The following is a 25006-nucleotide window of genomic DNA, read 5'->3' on the forward strand; positions in this document are numbered from 1 at the left end:
TATATTGTATTAATTAATTGCTGGCCAGCTACAAGGTGTAGGGTTAAGTAATATGTTTCCATGAGTGTAATTTTATGTTATTATTGCATGTAAGTGTATGTGCTTTACTGGATATTAGATTCCCCTGTTTTATTATCTCCCCGGTAGGGGGAGCTAGCTGTCTTTCAAAAGACCGTTACAGTGGAATTTTCCAACGCTACGGGGTCCACGTCCACGGACGTTTACCCCGACTATAAAAAAGGCCAGTGGGCTTTAGCAAAACAACAGTGTTTCCCCATTGATCGACGAAGAGGAACGTCTCCTCAAGTTTAGTCCACTTTTGGTGTCTAGACTTAATATAATAATGTAGCATTTGGTGTAAGCCAACCCCTGTTGCTGTCCCAAGTCCCCTTTTAGAAAAAAGCTTTGAATATGTGGATATTTCCGTATTGAATAATTGATGCCCAAAAGAAAGAGTGAAAGCGTAAGGAAACGCATTTGTAATGAACGGAATATCATTTAAGCTGAGGGTAGGCCCGCAGAGATGGTTATGCTAACTCTGCGGTAAAGGAAGTTCCGATGGTGTAAGCCATAGGTGCGCAATTATGTTGTTTAGAGATTTGTTAATTTGGTCTATGCAAGACACACATGGAAACGCTATGTAAATTTGTATATATATAACTACGTATAATAAACCAATATATCCTACTAGAATGTTATGATTCCGAGAACTACGGTACTATCCATTTTAAACCAGTTGTATATTCACTTGCTGTACATGTGTAAACGAACCAGGGACTAAAAAATATAAATTGTTATGTGAAACCCCCTTTCGTAATTCCGGCGCAAATATAATCTGCTCGCTTGGCACCCAGGGTGAGGTGAAAGGAGAGATTTGAAGGATTAAAGTAGGAAGTAACCCAGAGGGCCGGATAATACAAGGGATTGGGGGGGCGACACTTTTCACAAAGTCCAGATGCCAGACCCTCGTTAGTCTGCAAAATTAAATCCAGGGTGCACTGTATGGAAATGAGGGCACTTGAGGCGTCCTGAAAAAGGGTCATCCCTTGAAACCCTAAACTTTCAAGGAGTCTAGATAGGAAAATATTGTACTGATATGAAATGCATCCCCCTTTTGGAATTTAGCTGCCGATTTCTACACACAGAAAACTAAATGCATAATATCGATTGATGCACCAGAATGCATCGATTGATGCACTAAAGTGTCACATGGCTTCTTCAAAGAATTCAATTCACATTTGATGCATTTGGGTGCATTTTTGTATGTCGTGAAAGAAACACCACAGTGCATCATTTGATTCAAGTGAGGATTCCTTTCAGTCGAGATGCACTTCGATGCATCAGTTCATGCGTTTTGATGCACCTTGATGCGTTTTGATGAACCAGAATGCATCATCAAAAAAGATGCAGGAAGGTGCATCAAAACACATGAACTGATGCATCGAAGTGCATCTCGATTGAAATAAATCCTCACTTGAATTAATTGATGCACTTTGGTGTTTCTTTCACGACATACAAAAATGCACCCAAATGCATCAAATGTGAATCTGATTCTTTGAAGAAGCCATAAAACACACTTTAGTGCATCAATGGATGCATTCTGGTGCATCAATCTATATGATGCATTTAGTGCTCTCAGTGTAGGAACGAACACAGAGCTGATTATTAACTTTCAATTACCGACATTTTGTATCACATTTTACTTCATGAATGATTCAAGTGACATTTGAATTTCCATACAATGTTAAGTCAAGGCATTATTCTTGGAATTAATTTATGTATACACATTAATTAACAAAACTAGTTCAATGATGCGTATTAACGAACGCACATTGTATTTTCCAAGTCTGATTTCTTAGTATTTAAAATTTACTCCAGCTGAAATCGTATTTCGTTCGGGACAAGGGCACCGTAGCTATTGATTCCATCACGTGCTTTGAGGTACCCGGCCTTGGTCCAACGTGGCCTCTAAAACGACCTTGGCGACCAGTTACCCACCTGACGTAACTGGTCCAGAATTTCTTGAAGCAAGTTCCATGTAATTACGTCACTACACGCATGTTTACCTACAGCACCATTTCACAAAGGCATGCCACGCCTTCTTAACTCAAGAACGAAGGTATGACATAAATTTCAGTTTCCCGAGTAGTTTTTTAAGTCCACTTTGTGCGCAGATAGCCTAATCGGGACTGGACCTACAGTTTAAAGTAAGATCCGCGCCACTATGGGCCTCCACCGGGTATCGAACCCGGAAACCCTTGATTTCAATGCGGCGACGTAAGTATGACTCGCAGTTCCCCTGTGCGAGTTTTCTTTTTCGTAATCAATAAAATTGCAACGTGTTTCATTTTATATGTAAGTAATATAAATAAAGTTGTAAGTAGAGCAAACGTTAATTTGGAATATTATCTTCTAATAGTTTGATACTTAATTTGATTTACTTTCTTTCTTTCTTTCCTATATATAGAGAGAGAGAATCGAGGAAAGAAAGAAAGAAGGAGGAAGGAAAGAAAAATACGAGAGAGAGAGAGAGAAACGAGGAAAAAGAAAGAAGGAGGAAGGAAAGAAAAGATGAGAGAGAGAGAGAGAGAGAGAGAGAGAGAGAGAGAGAAACGAGGAAAAAGAAAGAAAGAAGGAGGAAGGCAAGAAAAAGATGAGAGAGAGAGAGAGAGAGAAACGAGGAAAAAGAAAGAAAGAAAGAAGGAGGAAGGAAAGAAAAGATGAGAGAGAGAGAGAGAGACAGAAACGAGGAAAAAGAAAGAAAGAAGGAGGAAGGAAAGAAAAAGATGAGAGAGAGAGAGAAACGAGGAAAAAGAAAGAAAGAAAGGAGGAGGAAGGAAAGAAAAAGATGAGAGAGAGAGAGAGAAACGAGGAAAGAAAGAAAGAAAGAGGAAGGAAAGATAAAGATGAGAGAGAGAGAAAGAGGGAGAGAAAGAGAGAGAGAGATATAGATAGAAAGAGGAGAGATACTTCATTTCTCTGCCACTTTTGACTAAACGCGAAAATGAGGATGAGTAATGATACGATGAAATGACTCGCAAAGAAAACCCATGCCCTGGTCTAGATTCGAACCCGGGACCCTTGGCATTGTAGTGCAGTGTCATAATCACGCCGCCACGAAGGTCGGGAACCACCAGGAAGAAGAATGACAGAAGAACGGGAAAGAGAAGATGGAGGCTGAAGAAATAAGAAAGCAAAAACAGAGAGGAACTGTCTATTTCGAAAATCCAACAGTTAATATCTTCACGGACAACTGACCACACTTTTATTTTTTTATGCGATTTTTTTGTAATTATCACCGAAAACTGAGAAAAGTAATATCGATTCTAAGGAAAAGAATAACAGGGAAATATTAAGTTTTTTCACCCGTGAGCCACGGTCACATACATTGATTAAGGTTATCCATCATTCACCCCCTTCATAACACGTTTGTCCTTAATAACAGATGGGCAAAACATCACTTATCAGCACTGGCAAATATTATATAAGTACATTATCAACACCAGCAAATATATCTTATCGGACAAACCTTACAATTCTGTAATTGTTTTGCTTCTTATGTTTACTTAGTGGTGTAGATAGAAGATGGTGCTGGATAGAATCATTTCCCTTGTCCTTTGTTTATAGTTTTCTTCTTGCTGGTGCCTGGCAGATAACAAACAAGGCTTTTCACTTTCCGTATGGACGCCATTATAACGACGCATGTGTTACGGTACAATAAGGGCAGCATATTGGACAACTTGTGTAACTTTCATATGCTCATAACTTCCTTGTCATTAACGTATTCATAAATCTGACTTCACCACTGAATTCCTGGTGAAATTCTAGCCCAAAACCATACCCCACATGCCCATCTTCCCATTTAAAGAAATGAAGTTGGATCCAAGATGGCGGACGGTGTCATGACATGCACCAAAAAGTTTCCCCCTAGACCTAACATATTACTACCATGACCAATTGGTGCAATCTACGCTCACTTTTATTTTAAAAGGGGTGGTCAGGGACTTTTGACTCACCCTGTATATACATGTATTTTCTTATTCGTTAACACATAGAAAATTGTCGGAGATTTAAAATATGATCCTTACCCGTGTTTCAGTATGCTTTCGTTTTACCACTCGATGAGGTGATGTGTTCAGGATTTTAGCCAGATTTTTATTTCGGAGGAGAGCTCATCAATTATCAGCAGCCATAATATATAATTATATATTACATAATATAATATATAATATACATAATACTGTATATAAAAGTCGAAACACTGTGGGGTAGAAGCCCTGAACATGAATTTCTCAGTATACTACAGCTTATTATCCAAGATGTTTAATCCTGCTAAGAAAGTCAAGTTATTTACCACTATACACTATTTCTAACAAAACATTTGTACGAATTATGGGGTGTATGTATGCAGTGTTCTATTAAGTGTAAAGAAGATACATTTCATATAATCTAGGTTAATAAAAAAAAGGAAAAGATATTTTTTTGATTGATTGATTTGGTGTTTTAAGTTCACTTTATGTACATTAAGGTTAATCGGGACTGAACTTACAGTCTAAAGTGGGATCCGAACCACTATGTGCCTCTACCGGGTTCCGAACCCGGGACCCCTTGATTACAAGGTGCCGACACTACCAGTGCGCGATCAGAGGGGCATAAAATGAAAAATGATATTCACTTGTTTCTTCTAAGCTTTAAGTTTCGAACTGCAAGGAAAATGTTAAACTAACAGTACAGTCTCACATACCTGAACTTTTTGCATTTCTAAATATTATTTTATTATCAACTGAGCCAGAGTAGTATATTTGTAAACGAGTAATCTAACCAGAATAAATGGGATTCGATATCCCATTGTTAACGAGTCTGGTGACTGAGATTCGGAAAGATAATTAAATATTGAAGTGGCAGTCTTATTCTACGAGTATATGCTTCTAGTCCAGAAAAGATAAGGTGAGATGTATTTGTTTTATCCCATACGACAATTGTGACGGTTGAAATATATAGTCAATATGTATTGTAAGTCTACTCTACTCTTAAAAAAGGCTAATCGGCTTAACGGAAATATTCTGGAAAGAGCACAGTGCGAATTAAGCTTTTTCTTTTGGCCGGGGGTGCGGGGGTGCCCACTCAGTGGCGTAATTGTGACTTAATTTTGGAAGGTAGCTTTTTTCAGTATGCAAATTTGTATATATGTGAGCAGTCAGTAAACGAAATTATTGCATTGCGGTTCAAAGTACCTTGCAATATTGGTTCTAACCTACTTCGTTAATTTTTATGATAACATTTAAACGTAATTTAGAAACACTTAATATGTTTACATATTTACAAGAAAACCAAGACTCGTACACAAAAAGAGCTATCTAACTAATAACACCAAAAGCTTGAAGAAATTTCAATTGCCAAGTTCAAACTTAAGCTAATGTCTATCTAACCTTCTTACAAGTTTCTTGCGAACACTTTAACACATGAAAAATATCAGCAGTATGCGATGAATTTTTTTGTGGAAAACAGCTTGCTGTTGTCTTGGCTCCGTGACGTTGGTTGATACGTTCAAGGTTTTCAAAACGTTTAAATTATTATTGGTATTATATCGTTGTATTATTCTTATTATTAATAACTCAGTATTACTCAGCGGTGAGCGATGAGACTGTGAAGTACAGGGATAGTGTTAGGCAAAGACAATGCTTCACAGCACAGAGGAATAAAAACACATTATTGCAGTAGGCAAAACGAAAGGACTTATTCTTTATTTATTGCAATTTTAATGCAAACAGGCTTAGTACGAAGATGAGGATTTCGCTTTGGCGATCCTTGACTCAACTAAAACGTATAACCTCAAGGCGTTGCTAACATCTCTGGAGGAATGCAACGAAAACATGTCTCTGCGCAGGTAGTGACGCGAGACGACTCCACCAATGAACACGCGAGAGGGAATGGGATTGTGTGGAGGGGGAAATCAAATGCAGTTAACAACCTTTACAGCAGCGTGTACTGCTTCGCTCTGGCCACTCGATCCCCCACCCTCTTCTCTACCGTTATACGCTGTCTTGCTCCAGAAATAACAGGGACAGAGTATACAAGGCTGCATAATTTATGGCAGGGAAATCTTTGATGACTCTACCATTAATGGACACGAATGATTATTCAATTATGTTTGTTTCATAGATAAGTCAGTTCCATTTTCATTCAGGGGAATAAAAAGATCCCAATTTGTTTTGCATATGATATTTTTTTGTGAGAGGGGGGGGGGGAATTCCCGGCATCGGAAGAGCTGTATTTTTACACTAAGCTACGGGCAGGAACACTTAACATCCGACCTTGAACGTAGTCAGAGAAAAGAAGGTTTGAGAATTCATTGCGGTTACAGCAAAAAGAACTTTAAAATAAAAATATAATATATTTGACTTTTAGAGCTTGCACCAGCGGCATGACGAATCAACTGTTAATAATATTCAGACACCTGTTAACGGGATAAGGACTTTGACCCCTTACATCAGTCTGTGTATTGTCAGATGAAATCATCAACGGAAAAATAACCTTGGGTCCTCCTTTCGTTGCACGTAGTCACAGGCAAAGATATTTGATCACAATAACAAGTAACACTAGCCTAAAAATACACTAAAGGTGTCACGTCGTCGGGGCAAGAGATTGAATACGAGTTGTTTTAACATGTAGGGGTGGACTGAGCCTCTATATCTCTGGGACAAGTAAACCCTTCTTGCATTTGTCATTAATATTTTCACGAGTTGTTACATTCTTATGTGTGCAAATTGAACTTTTTTTCGGGGGGCGGGGAGGGGGATGTGTTGGGTGTTCGTGCGCAGAAAATGTATGCAGTTGCACTATCTTTACAGGGAGATAAGTATATATTATTTCTATTATAAATAAATGAAACATAAAATTATAATGAGGTAAAAGCGAAATCTTCTTTGTAGCTAATCAGTGGTGATTTATTCATTCTAGTTTTTGGACTTTTAACCACTTTTATTTTTTAAAGAGTGCAATCCGGGGCGGTCCAGTCCCCGGGGATCAAGGTGGAAACCTAACGGTGCCACACAAAAGCTTGATCGTGACCTTCACGTGGTCATCTGACGAAGTGGAGCCTGGGGCACTGATAATCCTACCTGGCAACTTTTTATATAGAGAGGTCCTTGTGACCATGGGCGTCCGGAAGGGGGGGCAAGGGGGGGCCGTGGCCCCCCTGGAAAATGAAAGTCAACCAAAAATTATGTATTTCACACACATAATTTCATTTTAGCCACAATAATATGTGTTAATTATTGCATGAACACCATAAATTCAAATTTAAGCAATGTTTTTTTTAGGGAACAACACTATTTTTGGGGAAAATGTGCCTTGTTTGCCCCCCCTGGAAAAAATACCTTCCTTGCCCCTCCCTGGAAAAAATCCTGCGGACGTCCATGCTTGTGACTGACAAGACGCGGTGGAGCCTAGGCCACCAAGAATAATCCTCCTAGGCAACGATTTATGTGACCTAACAGACTACACGCTACCCTGAAGACGGAGGCAGATTCAGCCTAAAAACTAGAATAAAAGTAATATATGTATTAATTTCATCACTCAAAGATCTTTCCACTGTTGTCTGTACACAATTTTGATAGGCTATTCATGAATTGAATTCTGCAGCACATATAATAGCAATTGTGTCAATTGGAGAAAATGTAACCGTTTCATATAGAACTAGAACTGACACACCTACTCGCCCCCAGATCAAAACATAATAGGGTAATTTCGTGATAAAATCAAATTACAGTGCTCAGATAATGATAATAAAATGGGAAACATTTTAAAGATTCGTAGACTGGATCTCTAATATGGGAGCGTGATCTGCTAACCCATGGATCATGGAGGTCTGCAGTATTATAATACAGTAAAACATCGTTAATCTGGACCGAGATAAGCCGGACTTCGCTTAATCCGGACAGGCAAAAGGCAAAAAGAAAAAATAAAGCAGAATGCAAGGTTTTAAATGTGGCTAGAAGTCAACAAGAGAACTTCCCAAAGAAAAGGCAGTCAACCACTGATGAAATTCTGTTTCTCGCGGACTTTGTACTGTACTGTACTGTATAGTGTACGTACAGGTTTATGCCCTTTAAATACACCTTAACGTACGTGTTTTGTTGCTACAAACGGAGTTTTAATGCACTTTCTACGGTTCTTTTAAGTTATTTCAGTTAATTCGGACTTTTGTTAATCCAATCCATTTATCCACCCCTCCAGATTAGTCCGGATTAACGAGGTTTTACTGTATTAACACATTATACTGTCAATAAGTTTTTAATTTTTAATTATTGTGAATGAATACCGTTGCGAAATAAAATCGAACCTAAAATCTTAACACAATTTCAATCCGACATTTGAGTTTTGTTTTTATTCCAATATTAACTTTAAATTATATTTGTTAATACATCCATGTTTGGCATCATAATCAATGCAAATATTGAACTATATTTTCATTCAAAGACGTGGACCGCCCAATTTTTTGACAGCCGTCCAGGGTGGCCCCGCATCGGAAGATCTGGGATAGCCACTGGCCTTAGAAGGTGTAATTTTAAAATGTTAACAGCTGATTCTTCATGGCTCTGGTGAACTCACTGACGGTGATTTATGAAAGTGGAAAACTGTAACTGTACTTTTACAGGAGATCTATACTTGCTTTAAATTAATACCTGTAAAAATTAATGGGAGCGAATTTACAATACCGGAACCCTCCCCGTTTTTTGTAATATTTCGCATACTCACTAATTGAGGCCTCCTAATCACGAATTTGAAGTTAAAATTTGAGGGTCACGTGTAGAAATTGCAAAATAAGCTAAATTGAGTGGTCCGCGATCGGAACAGAAACCCTGGATTTCTCCACGAAAACAATGGTTATTTCAATATCTTACGTGTTAGAACGAAATTTTAACTATGTTTGCCTAACCTAACCTAACCTTACCGTGAATGATTTTTAGGGCTATGCGTGAATGGTTTGTGGGGCACCGTAAAAAAAAATCAGTTTCGTAGCTCTCGAGCGACAAATTTTAACTACACAATCGTGATCAAGTGTCCTAATTATTGACTATGCGAAATATGAACGAATGCCCTGTATTATTAATATGTACCCAACTAAAAGTTACGAAAGAAAATTTACGAAAGAAATAACTTTATTTCCTACCTTCAAAGTCGCCATCTTCCGCGCAAGACGCAGATTACTGAACAAGCGAACGCTACGTTGAACAAACTTGGTTTCCATGCTTGAATACGGAGAACGATCGCGGTAATTGGAAAGCTTATTTTACAACTTCTACACGTCAATTAACAATTTCAACACGTCACCCCACAGGTTAACCTCAGATACTTCATCGGGACTACGTATTTCGTGAGTATAAGAAGTAGGATAGAAATTACGGAAGGGTCCGGTATTGTAAAAATAGCCAATGTTAATCACAACTCAATACAAGTTCAGATTTCGAAATATTCAACTTTATCAAATCCCAGTACACGTATATAACAATGTAAATTCACTATACTGTATCTTGACCACAAGCATAATTTCTTGACTTTTTTTGGACCTATCTGTTGATTTATTTAACTTTCACTTGAGTTCCTTGACATTCTTAACTAGTAGAGATCCTGGGATCTGATAACATGTGATCTTCCGAAAATTGATGATCACTTCAATCGATAGAAATGGTTTAATGCAAGGATAAAGAAACTAGGAATGTTATAAAGGTGCAATTATTAAACATTCTGTACAGTGGCGTATAATGAGTCCAAGATCTGGGCTATCTCACTATGTCACGTGGTCCTAGGCTATGAATAGAAATAAGTTTACCAACTCCGAAGAAATCAGGTTGCCAACTCCTAAGAAATCAGGTTGCCAACTCATAAGAAATCAGGTTGCCAACTCATAAGAAATCAGGTTGCCAACTCCTAAGAAATCAGGTTGCCAACTCCTAAGAAATCAGGTTGCCAACTCATAAGAAATCAGGTTGCCAAATCCAGAATCACCATCATCATTTCATTGATATGAATAATTCTATTTACAATTTCTGATCGGTTTCCCCTCCTGTATTTTATTCTCTAGACTTCAGGCTTCGCACATAGCGTAGCTAGCCTAGAATATACGCCCCTGATTCTGTGACATTTTTCATTAAATTTTGAACATATTTTTGTTATATAAAGTGATTCAGTTGTGGCGGAGTTTGGGTATCATATCTGGAGGAGAGGGAGAAAGTTTACTTTCTCTTGGTAGAGAAGAAATTAGTGCGGGAGCATAAATTGGAGGGACTGGCCCCCTTTTACCGTAATAGCCGACACTGTCACTCTGTTACTTTTAGCTAATCGCGACCATCAGGATGAGTGACAGCTGGAATTGATGAAAGAACACTCACGAGGAACACTCATGCTCAGAAAGGGACTCGAACCCAGTACGTTCTGTGGCAAGGTTCTCCTGTTGACCCCCCAAAAATCACAATATTAGATTCGGTTTGTATATTTCTCTTTGAGGACAGAATCATTCCTGTCAGGAACAATATTTTTTTTCCTTCGTGACAGGATTACTGATTGATTTTACTTCTCTTTTCTGCCACATTTGGCTAATCGCGAAGTTGGGTGATAATATGATGACATTGATGAAAGGACACCCGCAAATAACACTCATTGCCAGACCGGGACTCGAACCCGGGTCCTCTTGCCTTCGTAGCACACTGCCACGGAATGTTTCCGACTGAAGGGGACAGAATTCAAATCAATCAATCGTCATGTGTGAATATCTAGCTTCAATTGTATCAGAACTTTCACTAGTTTGAAACTTATTATAAAAAAGTCACAATCTTCAAAATATGAACCTTAAAATTGGGGGAGGGGGTGAATACTGTACAATTTTTGTGGATTTCGTGCGATAAAGCTGAGCAGATTGTAATGCTCCCAACTGCAGTGTTTGCGCTTTCTCCAGTGGCGCAACCACAACCTTGGACTGAAATGAGTTCTAGAGGGGGTGGAAGGGGGTTGACGGGCAAGTGCACCTGCAGGGGGGCAATTACCGCCCGCAACCTTCAAATTTTATGCAAATGAAAATACTTTTCGTAAAATTTTCTTGCCCGCTTTGCTCGTAATATCTCCTTCTTAGTCTTATCAAGTTCAGAAACGTTGCTAGGTGGCGCCGGGAGTCGGCCCTTGGCGCAGAATGATCTAAATGAAAGTAACTTGTAAGATTGATTTTTTTTATTATTTTAAGTCCACTTTACGCACTGAAAGGCTAATCGGGACTGGACCTACAGTTTAAAGTGGGATCCGAACCACTGTACCATGCGCCTCCACCGGGTATCGAACCCGGGACCCCTTCATTACAAGGCGACGATCTTACCACTACACCATAGGCGAGGCACAAAAGTTGTAAAGGAGTGAATCCATTGGCGTCTCGTGAAATTATTTGCGCCCCATTAAATCAATATTGATTACAGCCTGCAAAAAAATTGCATCCAAAAATGTTCTTGCTCGCTTCGTAATATATCGTTCTTCTCTGTAATGCATTCTAAATTTCCATGTTGCATATAAGTGAAACATATATCGTGCATGAAAGTTATACATGTTAATGTAAAAAAGAATGGAATGCATTTATCAAGCATTTTCTGTCTTTCAAAAATAGTTTGTGTGCTTGCTTTCCGTTATTAATGTGAAATTGAAGGTGTTGAAAAAATAATTCAAATTGTTTGTTTGAAAACAAATGCTTTAGTACAAACTTCTACACCTTTTTGCATAATTTACGAGGGTAATAACGTATTTGATACTACAGCTGCTACAACGACTACTACTACTAATAATAATAACAATGTTGGTCCCGGGTTGGCATCCCGGCTTGGGCATGGATGTTTGTGAGTGCCCATTCATCAATTTCATCATATCATCACTCATCTCCATCTTCGCAAATTAGCCAAAAGTGGCACAAGAAGCGAAGTAAGATAAAGCAAATCAATAGTAAAAATGCTATAATAATATTATTATTAAAAATTTTATCATTATTACTGCTACTATTATTATTAGTGGTACGTTTATCCTGTTACTTATCCCTCCCAGACAAAAATTCGTGGTTGCGCCTCTGGCTTTCCCGATACAGTAAAAGGGATATAATTTGGGTTCTTGCGTTTAGGGGTACTGTACCTCCTCCAGAAAGTTTGAGGGGCCACAATGCACCCGCTGTTCCTGCGCCACTGCCCTATCCTATTTGCACCATGGATGGAAGTGTAGTGCTGCACTGACGTAAACTAGCAAAAGGTTGTCAAAACTGATTTGATTTAACCGCGGAGAGGCACATTAGGATGCGTGTTGTTGTAGCAAGCCTTTGGGAATGGGAAGCCTAGAGATTTTTGGTACTAATGAATGGTAACGTTTTTCGAAAGATGTGTCTGTCGTTGTTCTACTGAGCAAGAGAAGGATTAAGAAGATTACTTTCCGGCGAAGAATCCACTGTCATTCATGTGTGGACCCGCCCACGGTTACGACGCTCCGCTATATTTAGCTAACACTTGAAAGCAGGAAAAATCACAAAAACAGACAAGCTGAAAACACAGATCTGCTAGAAAATATGGAAAAGACTTACCTTTGAGAAGCCGTTGCTACCCTCCATTACGTGCAGCGTGTGACTAACAGCGAGGCATATGATGCAACACTGATTCCTGTAATCCTTCGCCTGCGATGAGTGCTTCGTTGGTTGTTGACCTTGAGGTTCCCCGGCGCCCCTCCCCCTTGCTTTGGTCTGGTCTGCAGGGCACTTGTCGACTCTGGAGTTTGTTTTCTGCACGCCTAAACACCCGGACGTAGCTCAACCGCAGAATATCATAACTCCACCTGCAGGAAACCTCTTTTTCTTTTTCTTCCCAATTGGTATTTAACGGTGTTTGTCCACAGGTTGAAACAAAACAACCACAAAAAAAATCGACATAATTTATGTCGACCTCCGAGGTGGACTGGTCAACAAAAAGTTGTCGCGAGAGCTGTCGGGGTAACATCGTTACAATCGGAAGGTTTCCGGGTTCGATCCCTGGTGGATGCACATTACAAAGTGTAGACGCAGCAACGATTAATCAATCAGAACATCAAGAGGACCTGAGACAAACAAACGAAACCTTCTTCGTTCGAACAGACTAGGCGCAGGCCGTACCCAGATTTCGGGGGGGAGTCACGTCTGGAAAATGTGGAACAAAGAGACGATCATAAATTCTGTTGGAATATTAGACGTGGCAACCGAAACTGTGTTGGTATTGCAGCAATAGTATGCGAATTAAGCTTTCTGCTTTTAGGGAATGTCCACTCGGTGGCGTATTTGAGATTTTATTTCAGGAGTAGCAAATTTCTATTTGTAGCCCGTCAGAAAACTAATCTATTGCCTTGTGGTTCTAAGTATACCTAAGAATATTGGTTCTAACCTAGTTCAATAAATTTTATGCAACCTCTACATGTAATTTAGAAACAATTCGTATAAACGTGGACACTAAACAATGATTTAACACTAAATATCAATAAATGCCATTTTGTAATATTTACTCGAAAGAAAAACCCAGTTGAATTTCAGCATTAAATATACAACCATACTCTAGCAAGAAATTTTATAGTCAAGAATTTAGGGGTTATTTTTTATTCAAATATTACTTTCAAATAAACACGTAGAGCAAATAATTAGTGAAGCGTTCAAGAACCTTGGGTTTATTCTTAGAATGGTGAGGGATTTTAAGAGTACTGAAGCAGTAAAAGTTTTGTATTATTCATATATAAGACCAAAACTCGAATATGCATCTGTTATATGGAATACAGACACAGCAAAGTACAGTATAGCAATTGAAAGAGTCCAATCAAGATTTCTTAGATTTTTAAAATACAAATTTCAGAAAGTTTACCCCAATTTGAACACTACGACAACCTAATATATGAAAGTTGGTTTACAAAGCTGTGCCACTGACGAACGTTACATGAAATAGTATTCTTGTGGAAGTTGTTATATCAGGAAGTAGATGCTGAACATCTACTCTGCCAGATAAATTTTCGAATCCCGTCGTCGAAAGCTAGACTCAAAAATGAAGTTTTTCTTATAAAGAAGGCTAGAACCGAAATTATAAAGAAATCTCCATTGTAGAGAATGTGCACCAGTTACAATAAATTGCTAATCAAGAATAACACGATTGACATCTTTCCTATGAACCTAAGGGACCTCAGTAAAGCCACTATTAACACAATGGCCTGAGCTTAAACACATAATTTCCTAACGAAATGGTCTGATAAAGTGTGTGTGTATATATCTATCTCTATATTACTGAAATATATGTAATTGTGTTCACTATGTATCCTTCATATGGGCTCTGTAATTAGGTATGTACCTGTCGAGTTCAATAAATAAATAAATTTACATTTTAAGAGAACCTAAACGAATACAAGAGCTATTGGATTAATAACACCGAAAACTTGGCCAAATTTATATTGCCAAGTTCTATCGTTCCTACAAGTTTCTTCAGAACACTTTAATACCTGTAAAATATCAGCACTTTGCCATGGAAACTTATGGATTAAACAGCTTGCTGCTGACTCGGTGAGATTGTTCAGTTGCAGAATGGTGCCCTTCTTCAATCCACATCCTGCATATTTCTCCAAGGGAAATCATTGATGATTAGACCATTAATGGACACGAATGATTTTTTAGTTGTTTGTCACATATGATACACACATATGATACACTATATGATATCAATTCCATTTCCTTTCAGGGGGATCAAAACATCTCTGGCAGTAATCAAAATAATTTTCTTTTGCCGAGGATTTTTTTTTTTTTTTTTTTTTTGTGACCTGGGAGAGTTGCCCCCGGCATCTCCCCCGTTAATTCGCACACAGTGCAGCTAGATGTACAATTTTAGAGCTGCAATATTCTGGTCCAAAGTAACTGAAATAGACTCTTCCTGATCCTACAAGCGGCAACACAATCTTTTACAGACAAAGGTTGTCGCATGGCATACACCTTAGTGCTACGTCGCGGGTGTAACATCCTTTGCATCAGTGTTGCCACATCTAAACAAACACAATTTTTCTTTTAACGGTGGAAAATTGCTCACTTTTATTCAAATTTTCCCTGCATCGTAGAAAAATTGAAGCTCAACAAAAATTGTATCCATTATAATAATATATACGAGGGTTGTTCAATGCAGAATAATCATAATTTTTTTATACTGATGATGTATTTTATACAAATTTGCATTGTTGCATTGTTAGCTTAATGTATAATGAATATGTGGTAAGAGTTTCAATTATTTCTTGCCAGTAGTATGTCAGTGGCAGCCGTGCAAATTCTGACACGTTCAGTATCGCCTACGCCTCATACCCGAACAACAGGACGTTCGCGTGCAGGTTTGTGCGCAGTTGAAGGCGATCTTACAGGAAGATGAGGTGTTTCTTTCGAAAGTTATCAATCCAGATGAAACTTGGCTACACTATTAAGATCCAGAGAGCAAACAGCAAAGCTCTGTGTGTAAATCTCCGTCATCACCAACACCCAAGAAAGCAAAAAACTAGTACTTCTGCCTTCTGCTAGGAAGGTTATGGACATATCAATTTTTGGATTTTCAGGGAATGGTGTATCAGCATGTCGTACCAGCACATACAACTGTAACTGGAGCATACTATAGGGATGTACTGAAAATTCTCCAAGTCCATATCAATCGCAAAACGCCACATTTGAAAGAATCAGGTTGGATGCTGCACCACGATAATTCTCGCCCGCACATCGCAGATGTTGTTACTGCATATCTCGCCACACAAAATGTGACATGTGTTCCTCATCCCCCTTACAGTCCAGATCGAGCCCCTTCTGACTTTTTGTTATTCCCTAATGTGAAGAAACACCTTCGTGGAAAGCGTTTTCCATCATCAGAAGCAGTGGTGAAGGCAGCGGAGACGAATTTCAAGGACCTATCAAAACATGGCTTCCAGCATATCTTTGAAGAATGGAAAAAAGTGTAGGACAAGTGCATTGCATCGCATGAGAACTACTTTGTAAGGGACCACCAAAATTTGGACGATCCGTGAAGGTATCTTGTTATCACAAAATTATGATAATTCTTTATTGAACAGCCCTCGTATATTATTATTAACATTTCTTCGTAGAATTATTACTATTTCTATAGACTCATAGAAAGCATAATTGGATAGGAAAAACATTCATTGAATGGATGACAATGTGGTTCATTCTCATCTTTTAGATGATGAAGATTATTTATAGTAAATTTGCACACATTTTGGAAAATATACGACGAAAAATTATAAATATTAGTTTCATAGCTGTCTTATTACAATAATTTTAAAACTTGGATGATAATGGATTGCAATTGGTTGCAAGAAAATATTTAATTTTATTCCTGGTTCCTGGGGGAGTGAAATGCATTTCACACTCGAATAAACTTTAAATTAATGTAAACCAAATGTCTTCTAATTTCGGTTCAATTTTCATACTTTTCATGAAATTTCTCTTTCACTTGTCACCTAAGATTCTACTCGAATTTCGTACCTGATGGAAAATTTCGCCTCATGTGGGGGAAGATGCGTATTTTTGAAGAGATTGCTTTTCAAAAGTATTCATAGAAATGCATTTTCTTCCCTTTCCCAAGTCCCGTCTGTGTATTTACAGGAACACATCCAAAATCCAAATTTTGCAAGAATTGGTCTATAACGTTTTACATTGTTCTACTAGCAAATCATACTAACAGCATAACCTAAGTGATAACTGAAAAAAATGCGATGCAACCAATCACGTAACGTCTTACATCTAACTTGTAACATTGCACGATTATGGGTGATAATTAGGGAGACCATACTATTTGGACCCAGAAAAGGGACACCCCAAGGAGGCTCGTTTAACCTTACCCCTCCCTTTCCTACACTAGCTGATAACTCGGCGTTGCCCCGGTATTTATGTGTCCCAATCTTCTATTAGACAAGAAAATAATGAATTCTAACAATAGTGTGAAATATAACTAATTTTATTTACAGGTACAAGGTGGTTATAATTAAAGTGACGGTGTTCAGAGTGGTACAGCACGGGCTGTAATGAGAGTAGCAGTCTGAAACTTCGTAGATATGCTAATGAAGCAATGCGCTCGCGAATTATGAAAAAAAAAAATAGTTCCAATTCTCGCCACCAGGGTAAAAAAATGGCGCTGTAAGCAGTCAAAACGTGGTATAGTTACAGGAAAAACACTATAAATCGCAGAAAACAATACTCTTTGTAATAAAATATCGCTACAATTTCACTATTCGAATTACATGAACATTACTAAAGGAAAAAGCAACAAGCGTCACCAATGACAACCAGGGAGCTCACACAATGGTTAGGCAATGTCACCGACTTTGACGTCAGAGTTACGGAAAATTCCACGTTTCGACTGCTTACAGCGCCATTTTTTACCCTGGTGGCGAGAATTGGAACTATTTTTTTTTTTTCATAATTCCCGAGCGCATTGCTTCATTAGCATATCTACGAAGTTTCAGACTGCTACTCTCATTACAGCCCGTGCTGTACCACTCTGAACACCGTCACTTTAATTATAACCACCTGGTATTTAAAAGTATAAGTACAGTATACAAATTATAAAGTAAAATATTTTACAAATTGACTATAATATTAACTTAACTTAAAACTTGATTATAAACAACATTTTTAGTTTCACCTCCAGGAGCAAGAATAAATAAATTAATCGGAATTCGGAGTGTCAGTATTCATCTTAGCGACCCCGAAAGCTATGGATTCCACACAAATATCGGTCGTTTTCGATTATTTTTACATGTCACCCCATTCCCACCCCCAACCCTAGGGGTGCCAGGGGTGTCTTACCCGCACAGCATTTCTTTCCAGCTTGTAAGTCATATGTGTACCAAGTTTGGTCGAAATTGCTTCAGGCGTTAGACTTATGCCGGAATATACTTACATGCATATAGGCTACATCCATTTTTATATAATAGATATTTGCAGGTCCGTATTGAAACTACACGCACGCTTCTTGGTCATGCGTATTCATTGCTGTACAAACTACGTAATGCACACACAAAGCAAAACAACTCGGAACAACTATTGTACACAGTAAAGTTCCGACGCCAAGGGAAGATTTAGGGCCTCCCCCAGGGCGCAGTGGTAGCGTCATTGCCTTGTAATCGAGGGGTCCCGGGTTCGATACCCGGTGGAGGCACAAGTGGTTCGGATCCCACTTTAAATTGTAGGTCCAGTCCCGATTAGCCTTACTGTGCATAAAGTGGACTTAAAACAGCAACTCAAACCAATGGAACATTTTGATTGTTATGAAGTGCTTGAAACGCAGTCTAGCTTTTGTCACGGCGATGCCATGGCTATGGCATCTACTTTGAGGAAGAAATGTGTCCCAAATTTAGATTTTGTTTTCAAACCAACTCATAGACTTTAATAAAACGGGACAAGTAGTGATTTGAACACTAAAATTTTTAAACGCTGTAAGTGCCACATTAATTGAAACACCGTTTTCCACGTTGAAAAGGAGAGAGAAATGAAAAGGGAAATATGGTTGGGTGGTTGTGAAATCTCTCCCCATTCTCTTTCTTTCATTCTTGAAAGAGAGGGAGGGAGAGAAAGACAGAGACAGAGAGAAGGAGAAAGAGACAGAGAGAGAGAGTGCGAGAGAGAGAGAGAGAGAGAGTGAGAGAGAGAGAGAGAGAGAGAGAGAGAGAGGAAGAGAAGTAAAAAAGTGAGGTGGTGGTTCTCTTATTTTTCTCCTTCCTTCTTTCTTCCCCCCCTCTCTCTCTCTCTCTCTCTATCTCTCTCTCTCTCTCTCTCGTGTCTTCTTCTTCTTCTCTGTCACCCCTAGCACCCCTAAGGTTGGGGGTGGGAAGGAGGTGACGATAAGAGAGAAAGAGAGAGAAATAGGAGAAAAGAAGAAGCCCCTTTTCTTTCTCTTTTTCTTTCTTGGAGAGAGAGAGAGAGAGAGAGAGAGATAGAGATAGATCTTTCGCCTTTATCCCCTTCTCTCTCTCTTTGAAACTGTGAAATGTGCCATGCTTTATAATGTGGTAAACGTGAAATGTGGCTGGTAGCCCTCTAAGTAGTTCAAAGGGCGTGTAAAGCTGTCACTAGAGTGCGCGTCAAATCTCCTGCATATGACCTTGAACGGCTGAACAGCACCAGCGAATCACAAACGTGCGGGGTTGCCGTGCTCTCCTTGACAAGACGTTTCGCTCAACCACGCTGTATCTTTTCCGTGCGAGATTTCGACATGGCACCGCTGCAGTGTGCTGCTATTGGATATCGCCATATGCAGGAGATTTGACGCGCACCTTAGTGTGAACGTTCTTACGGGCTGATGTGCTGAACGATGCGATTTCCCAACACTTTCGCTTTTGGCACTTACATCGTTTACCACTTTTAGTCCTCAGTTTTAAATAATATCGACGGGCGGCCGGGACTTGCCTCTGAACCGTAACGTATGGTAGCCCTATCACCGATAAGATTAGTCTTTTTATCTGTCCTCATTTCCACCGACTATCTTGAGGCTTTGTGTTGTTAAAAGAGTAAAGCCAGTCGATGAAAGATAACAGCGCAGATTGTGGGAAATACATGTGTATTACAACGCCGACAATCTCTACCAAACACAATAGAGGAGTTGGTTACCTTGCAGGGATGCCCTCAGGGGGGGGGGGGGATTCATGACGCGCTTGCGTCATGGGAATTTTTTGGGGGACAAAATTTGATAGTTTAGCTGCCAATTCTCTATATCTCCAGTAGAGATTTCTCCACACAAAAATAGGGAGATTGTTTCGTTTGATTTACGTATTGATTTTTAGTTTTGGTTATTCCATACAGTTTTTCTACTACCTATGGGTGATCGCAGCGATGGAGTTGAAATGAAACACCACCTCCTATGCCTTAAGAATCTGTTTGGAAAGGGGAGGGGCGTCCTGTTCGCTTTAATACAAGGTTAGTCAAACCTTGCTGTCTGCTTGGCCAGTTGTTATTGTACAGTTTTCGACCTTTCCAAATTTACGCGTAACGAACTAACTCACTCTCCAGCCTTCTTAAACCCGAAGGTTCATGGCTGCAGCAACACAGGCTTTCCATCTATCCCTATCCTGAGCAAGATATATATACTCTTTTCCATCCCTACCGATTTCTTTTAAATCCATCTCAACGTTGTCCCTCCATCTTCGTCTTGGCCTTCCTACAGGTCTCTTACCATCAGGTTTCCCAACAAGAATCCTGTAAACTCCTCTTTCCTCTCCCATTCGTGCCACATGGCCTGCCCACCTAAGTCTTCTTGATTTAATTATTCTAATAATATCTGGACATGAATACAAATTATGTAGTTCTAAATTATGTAACCTTCTCCACTCACCTGTCTCCTCATCTCTTTTAGGTCCAATTTGCACGTATTTTATAAAATTTTGATCTCCATACCAGTGACAAGTTGCTCTGCAAAACGCACAATGAGTGTCATAAGAATCATTAAAAACAGACTACGTTCGGTTATGGCCGACCATCCTGTGAGTCCAATGCTTTAAATGTGGTTCAACGAGAGAGAATTACCAATAAATTTGTTGCAAAAACTTTGCAAAGTCAGAAGTTATCATCACTTATATAAAATGTTATTTCAATTAATGTCAAAGTAATATACTTGTAAATGCTATATTGTAAGCAATACCTAAAGAAAGCATACATTGCTTAAATATATCTGTATTATATTTTCCGCAAATTTTGTCTCACAAAAAAAAAGATTGAGTAAATAATTAGACATAAAGGGGGAAGGGAAGGGGAGATGTTCTCCCTTTTGGGGGAGTGTGTCATAGACCTTGTGGGGGATGGGCACCCTTGGGGAACCCAGTCACCGTCAATACAAATGGGACATCTATATCCTGAAATGCTCGCTTCAATGCAAGGCGTTGTGTGTGTTGCCTACCTCTCGGCGGTGATAGAAGTAGCCATTAAAAATTTGCTATTAAAATCAGGGTTGTTAATTGCGGACCAGGAGAGAAAATCAGGAAGCGAAAATGGATTCTGGACCGTAAAGAACGTTTTTATATATCAAGTATTTCAATTCGGTCCATGAACATTTTTTCCGGATTAATTTAAATTCGGTCCAGGAACCTTTTTGCAATGAAACAATACGCAACTTGGACCGAATTAAATTGTTCGAGATAAAAAGGTTCCGGTCCTACAGCGGAACCAAATAGAACACATAAGAATCACCGCCGAGAGGTAGGCAACACGCATAACGCCTTGCAGGCAAGCGAATATTTCAGGATATAGGTTTTTATTGCCGGTGAGTGTATGTCGCGAGCACACAATACAAGTATAATTAGAAGATCTACCAAAATGTCTGTCTCATTTCAACTTGGGATTAGGGGCTTCCCGACGGCTCAGTGGTAGCGTCGTCGCCTTGTAATCAAGGGGTCCCGGGTTCGATACCCGGTGGGGGTACATAGCTGTTCGGATCCCACTTTAAACTGCACATCCTGTCCCGATTAGCCTTACAGTGCATAAAGTGAACTTAAAACCCCCAAATCAACCAATCAACTAGGGATTTTATCGAAACGAAACGATGCTCTGAAACGGGTCGCTTTGTCTTGTGCATGAAGAAGTCTGTCTTGTGCTTATCTTGAGCTGTAAATTTATTATGTATCCTTACCATTCAGGTGTCGGTCTTGAGGGAAAATATATCTTCTCAATTCACGAAATATAAAGCAATATATATATAGCGGCGTCAGCTTAGTGTTCACAGCGTATAGAGATGATTAAGGCAGACAAATTTGCTTCATAACATTCCTACTTCTCCTTCCGAACTTAATTCTCTCCGTAATATCTATCCACACTGTACGGTTGTGACCTAAATGCGAACAATGCTTAAATCGTCCTAATTGCGAACACATGAAAGTAAGAAATTATTCCATGTCCTAATTGCGAACACATGGAACTGAAAAACCTCTTTTCAAAGAGTTGTGACGCAGAGAGGCATCTGGTTTGACCTCTACTTTGTAAATCACTCCAAGGTCAGTCACTAGTGACCTAGGTTGGCCACATCCAAGAGCGGAAGACAAATAAAATGCTTAAAGGCTGAGGCAGAAAGTATAATGACATGATTCTTAGATGGAAATCAACCTGGAAGGTATAAAGCGGAAGAAGAAATATGCTTTATTGGACGAAAGGATACCGAGAATCGCTAACAAGGAGATTGGTGACATCATTTTTAAGATCACTGTCATATGTTTTGAAATTTGAATTTGAAATTTAGGCAAAAGTTAATAATTGTATTATTGTTAATTGACAAAGCTCTTGTCAGGAAAGAATTGTGCACACTATTATTATAAAATTATATACACTTCGACAACGACTTTAATATTGTCGAATTTTCTAGATTCCAAATTCGCTGGAAAGACACAAGAAGTACAAGAAGTTGTAGGTCTCAAAGCAGAAAAATGTGTTCGCAATTAGGACTCTGCCCTTCGAGGTTATTCCTGTTGAGGCAGCTAGTGTTCGCAATTAGGACACTGCCCTTCGAGGTTATTCCTGTTGAGGCAGCAAGTGTTCGCAATTAGGACACTGCCCTTCGAGGTTATTCCTGTTGAGGCAGCTAGTGTTCGCAATTAGGACACTGCCCTTCGAGGTTATTCCTGTTGAGGAAGCAAGTGTTCACAATTAGGACACTGCCCTTCGAGGTTATTCCTGTTGAGGCAGCTAGTGTTGGCAATTAGGACACTGCCCTTCGAGGTTATTCCTGTTGAGGCAGCTAGTGTTCGCAATTAGGACACTGCCCTTCGAGGTTATTCCTGTTGAGGAAGCAAGTGTTCACAATTAGGACACTGACCTTCAAGGTTATATCTTACTTTCATTGAGTAATGTATTCCCATAAATGTACTAACACAGTAAATGTTAACGTAATGCTAACAGTTGTCATGAAAGTTTTCATATTTGTCGCGAATTGTACAACTTGATATTATTAATTTTATATTTTATAATTTCCTCCTAAATTCGTTTGTTCAGTTAAAGATAATATTCCTGTCTCTCCCCGTGGTCGCCTTGTAATCAAGGAACCCCGGGTTTGATACCCGGTGGAAGCACATAGTGGTTCGGAACCCACTTTAAACTGTAGGTCCAGTTCCGATTAGCCTTTCTGTGCATAAAGTGGTCTTCAAACACCAAATCAACCAACCAGTCAACATAATATTTCTGTAAATTGTTGTTTCCTGAAGAGTCGATGGGAATAATAACATATATATTTTCTGATCCCAATTTCAATATTTTTTTTAGGCGGAGGAAAAAATTGAATGAAACAGTGAAATGTTGTACCTATGAAAGTTAAATTATGGTCACTGGTTTTGGCAACACTTGATAGTAGCTTTGATAGGAATTTTCAGATGCTATTCCTTATAATATCCCATTTTTCGTATGTTTTAGTTCTAATTGGTCTATGTTAAATTAATTGTTCAGATCGTAGCGGCGGAATGGTTATCACAGCACGCTACGACGCCAGGAGTCCCTGGTTTGAATCCTGGCCTGGTCACGGGTGTTCTTTTGGAGTGTCCTTTCATACACTTCATCATATCATCACTCATCTTCAACGTCGCGATTAGCCATATGGCAGAAAAGCGACGCTAAATAGCATAAATAAAATTAATTAAATTAATTTTATGATATTTTATGATACTCTTTATTATGTGGGTGTAGAAAGAGTAGAATACAAAATATGATGTTTGTGTCACTAAAATGTTGAATGCAAGCCTTTATGTATTACTTTACTTTCTAAACTTTTGCTTTGCAGGGATATTATTGAGGCAGATTAATTTATTCTGAATGTCTGAGTAGAATATCAAAATGCCTAGTAATCTTTCTTGTAGTTTGTATCGTGATATTTTTATTTATTTTAATGTTCATATGCTTTCAATGTCGTAAGATGCAACTGTAAAATTGAATTCAATTGACTGTTGCTGGGGGAGCATCATCTGTTTCTGGTCTACCACCTACCCCAAAATTACAGATTAAAATATAAAAATAAAATTCAATATTACGAAAAAATAGACGACAGCAAGAACAATAAAATACGTACAATAAGAATAACACCATACGCAATAGAACAATATGAGCAGTAAATTAGAATAATAATTAAGTTTGAAAAGTTAAAAGTGATATGGAGATGATTTCTAGCAACTCACACGGATTTTTTAATATTCATGCGTTGATTTATCTTGCTTCTGCTCGTTGATCAGTGATTCAAAGAGCATGCCTCGATAACGCTTGAATTTTTGATGTTCCGTAAAATTCGGCAGTGCATGCCAGATCTTGGGTGCTCGGTAGCTCAAAGAGTCCTGATAAATTGAAGTTTTCAACGAGGTAATCATGGGGTATGCAAGATGGATTGTTAGTTGCAAGACTGCATCGGCCACCTTTCACAACGCATAGATAAGATCAAGGTGATCAACTTTTCGCAATGATGTTTCCTTCATTGGTGCCTAGCTCCGACGCTACGAGTGCTGGAAGAAACGGCGTTTACTTTCAGTGTGTACGAGTGCACGCATTCAAGCCCCATTGGGACTTCCTCCCCTGCGAAGAAGTGACTTTGAAAGTGAGACACGTGAATGTGATTAAAGATACGAGTCAGAACTAACCAAGCGACGAAACGATAGCCAAAGGTTATGATTAACATAACTGATCGTTCGGATGATTGAATTGTTGTTTTAAGTCCATTGTATGAACGGAAAGGCGAATCATGATTGGACCTACAGTTTAAAATGGGATCAAAACCAATGTTCCATGTGCCTCCACCTGATATCTAACCGGGGAGATTGACACAATTGTAACAGTTAATGTATTAATATATTTGTGGGTATTATCAAATGATATGACATACCGGGTTTCCAGAATTAAAGTTACCATTCAGAGCCCTCTGTAGCCTGTTTGAGGCATCGTAGAACTGAAATTTGGTGAATTCACTATGCTGACCATGGGGAAGAGGATGAC

The 25006-nt window shown here is 38.9% G+C and overlaps 1 protein-coding gene across 1 annotated transcript in view; it reads right to left on the minus strand.

Annotated features, from left to right (window-relative positions):
* The window catches only part of LOC145979800 (alpha-tocopherol transfer protein-like), a 155605-nt gene extending 142903 nt beyond the window's left edge, over window positions 1-12702 (minus strand). The window contains exon 1 of the mRNA XM_083112811.1: window positions 12602-12702. Within this exon, the coding sequence (XP_082968937.1) occupies window positions 12602-12628 (27 nt within the window). The 5' untranslated portion in view covers window positions 12629-12702. The remainder of the gene's footprint in view (window positions 1-12601) is intronic.
* Window positions 12703-25006: the final 12304 nt, after the last annotated feature.

Source organism: Lepisma saccharinum, chromosome 26, assembly GCF_977018435.1.
Source record: "Lepisma saccharinum chromosome 26, izLepSacc3.1, whole genome shotgun sequence".
Classification (NCBI taxonomy): Eukaryota; Metazoa; Arthropoda; class Insecta; order Zygentoma; family Lepismatidae; genus Lepisma; species Lepisma saccharinum.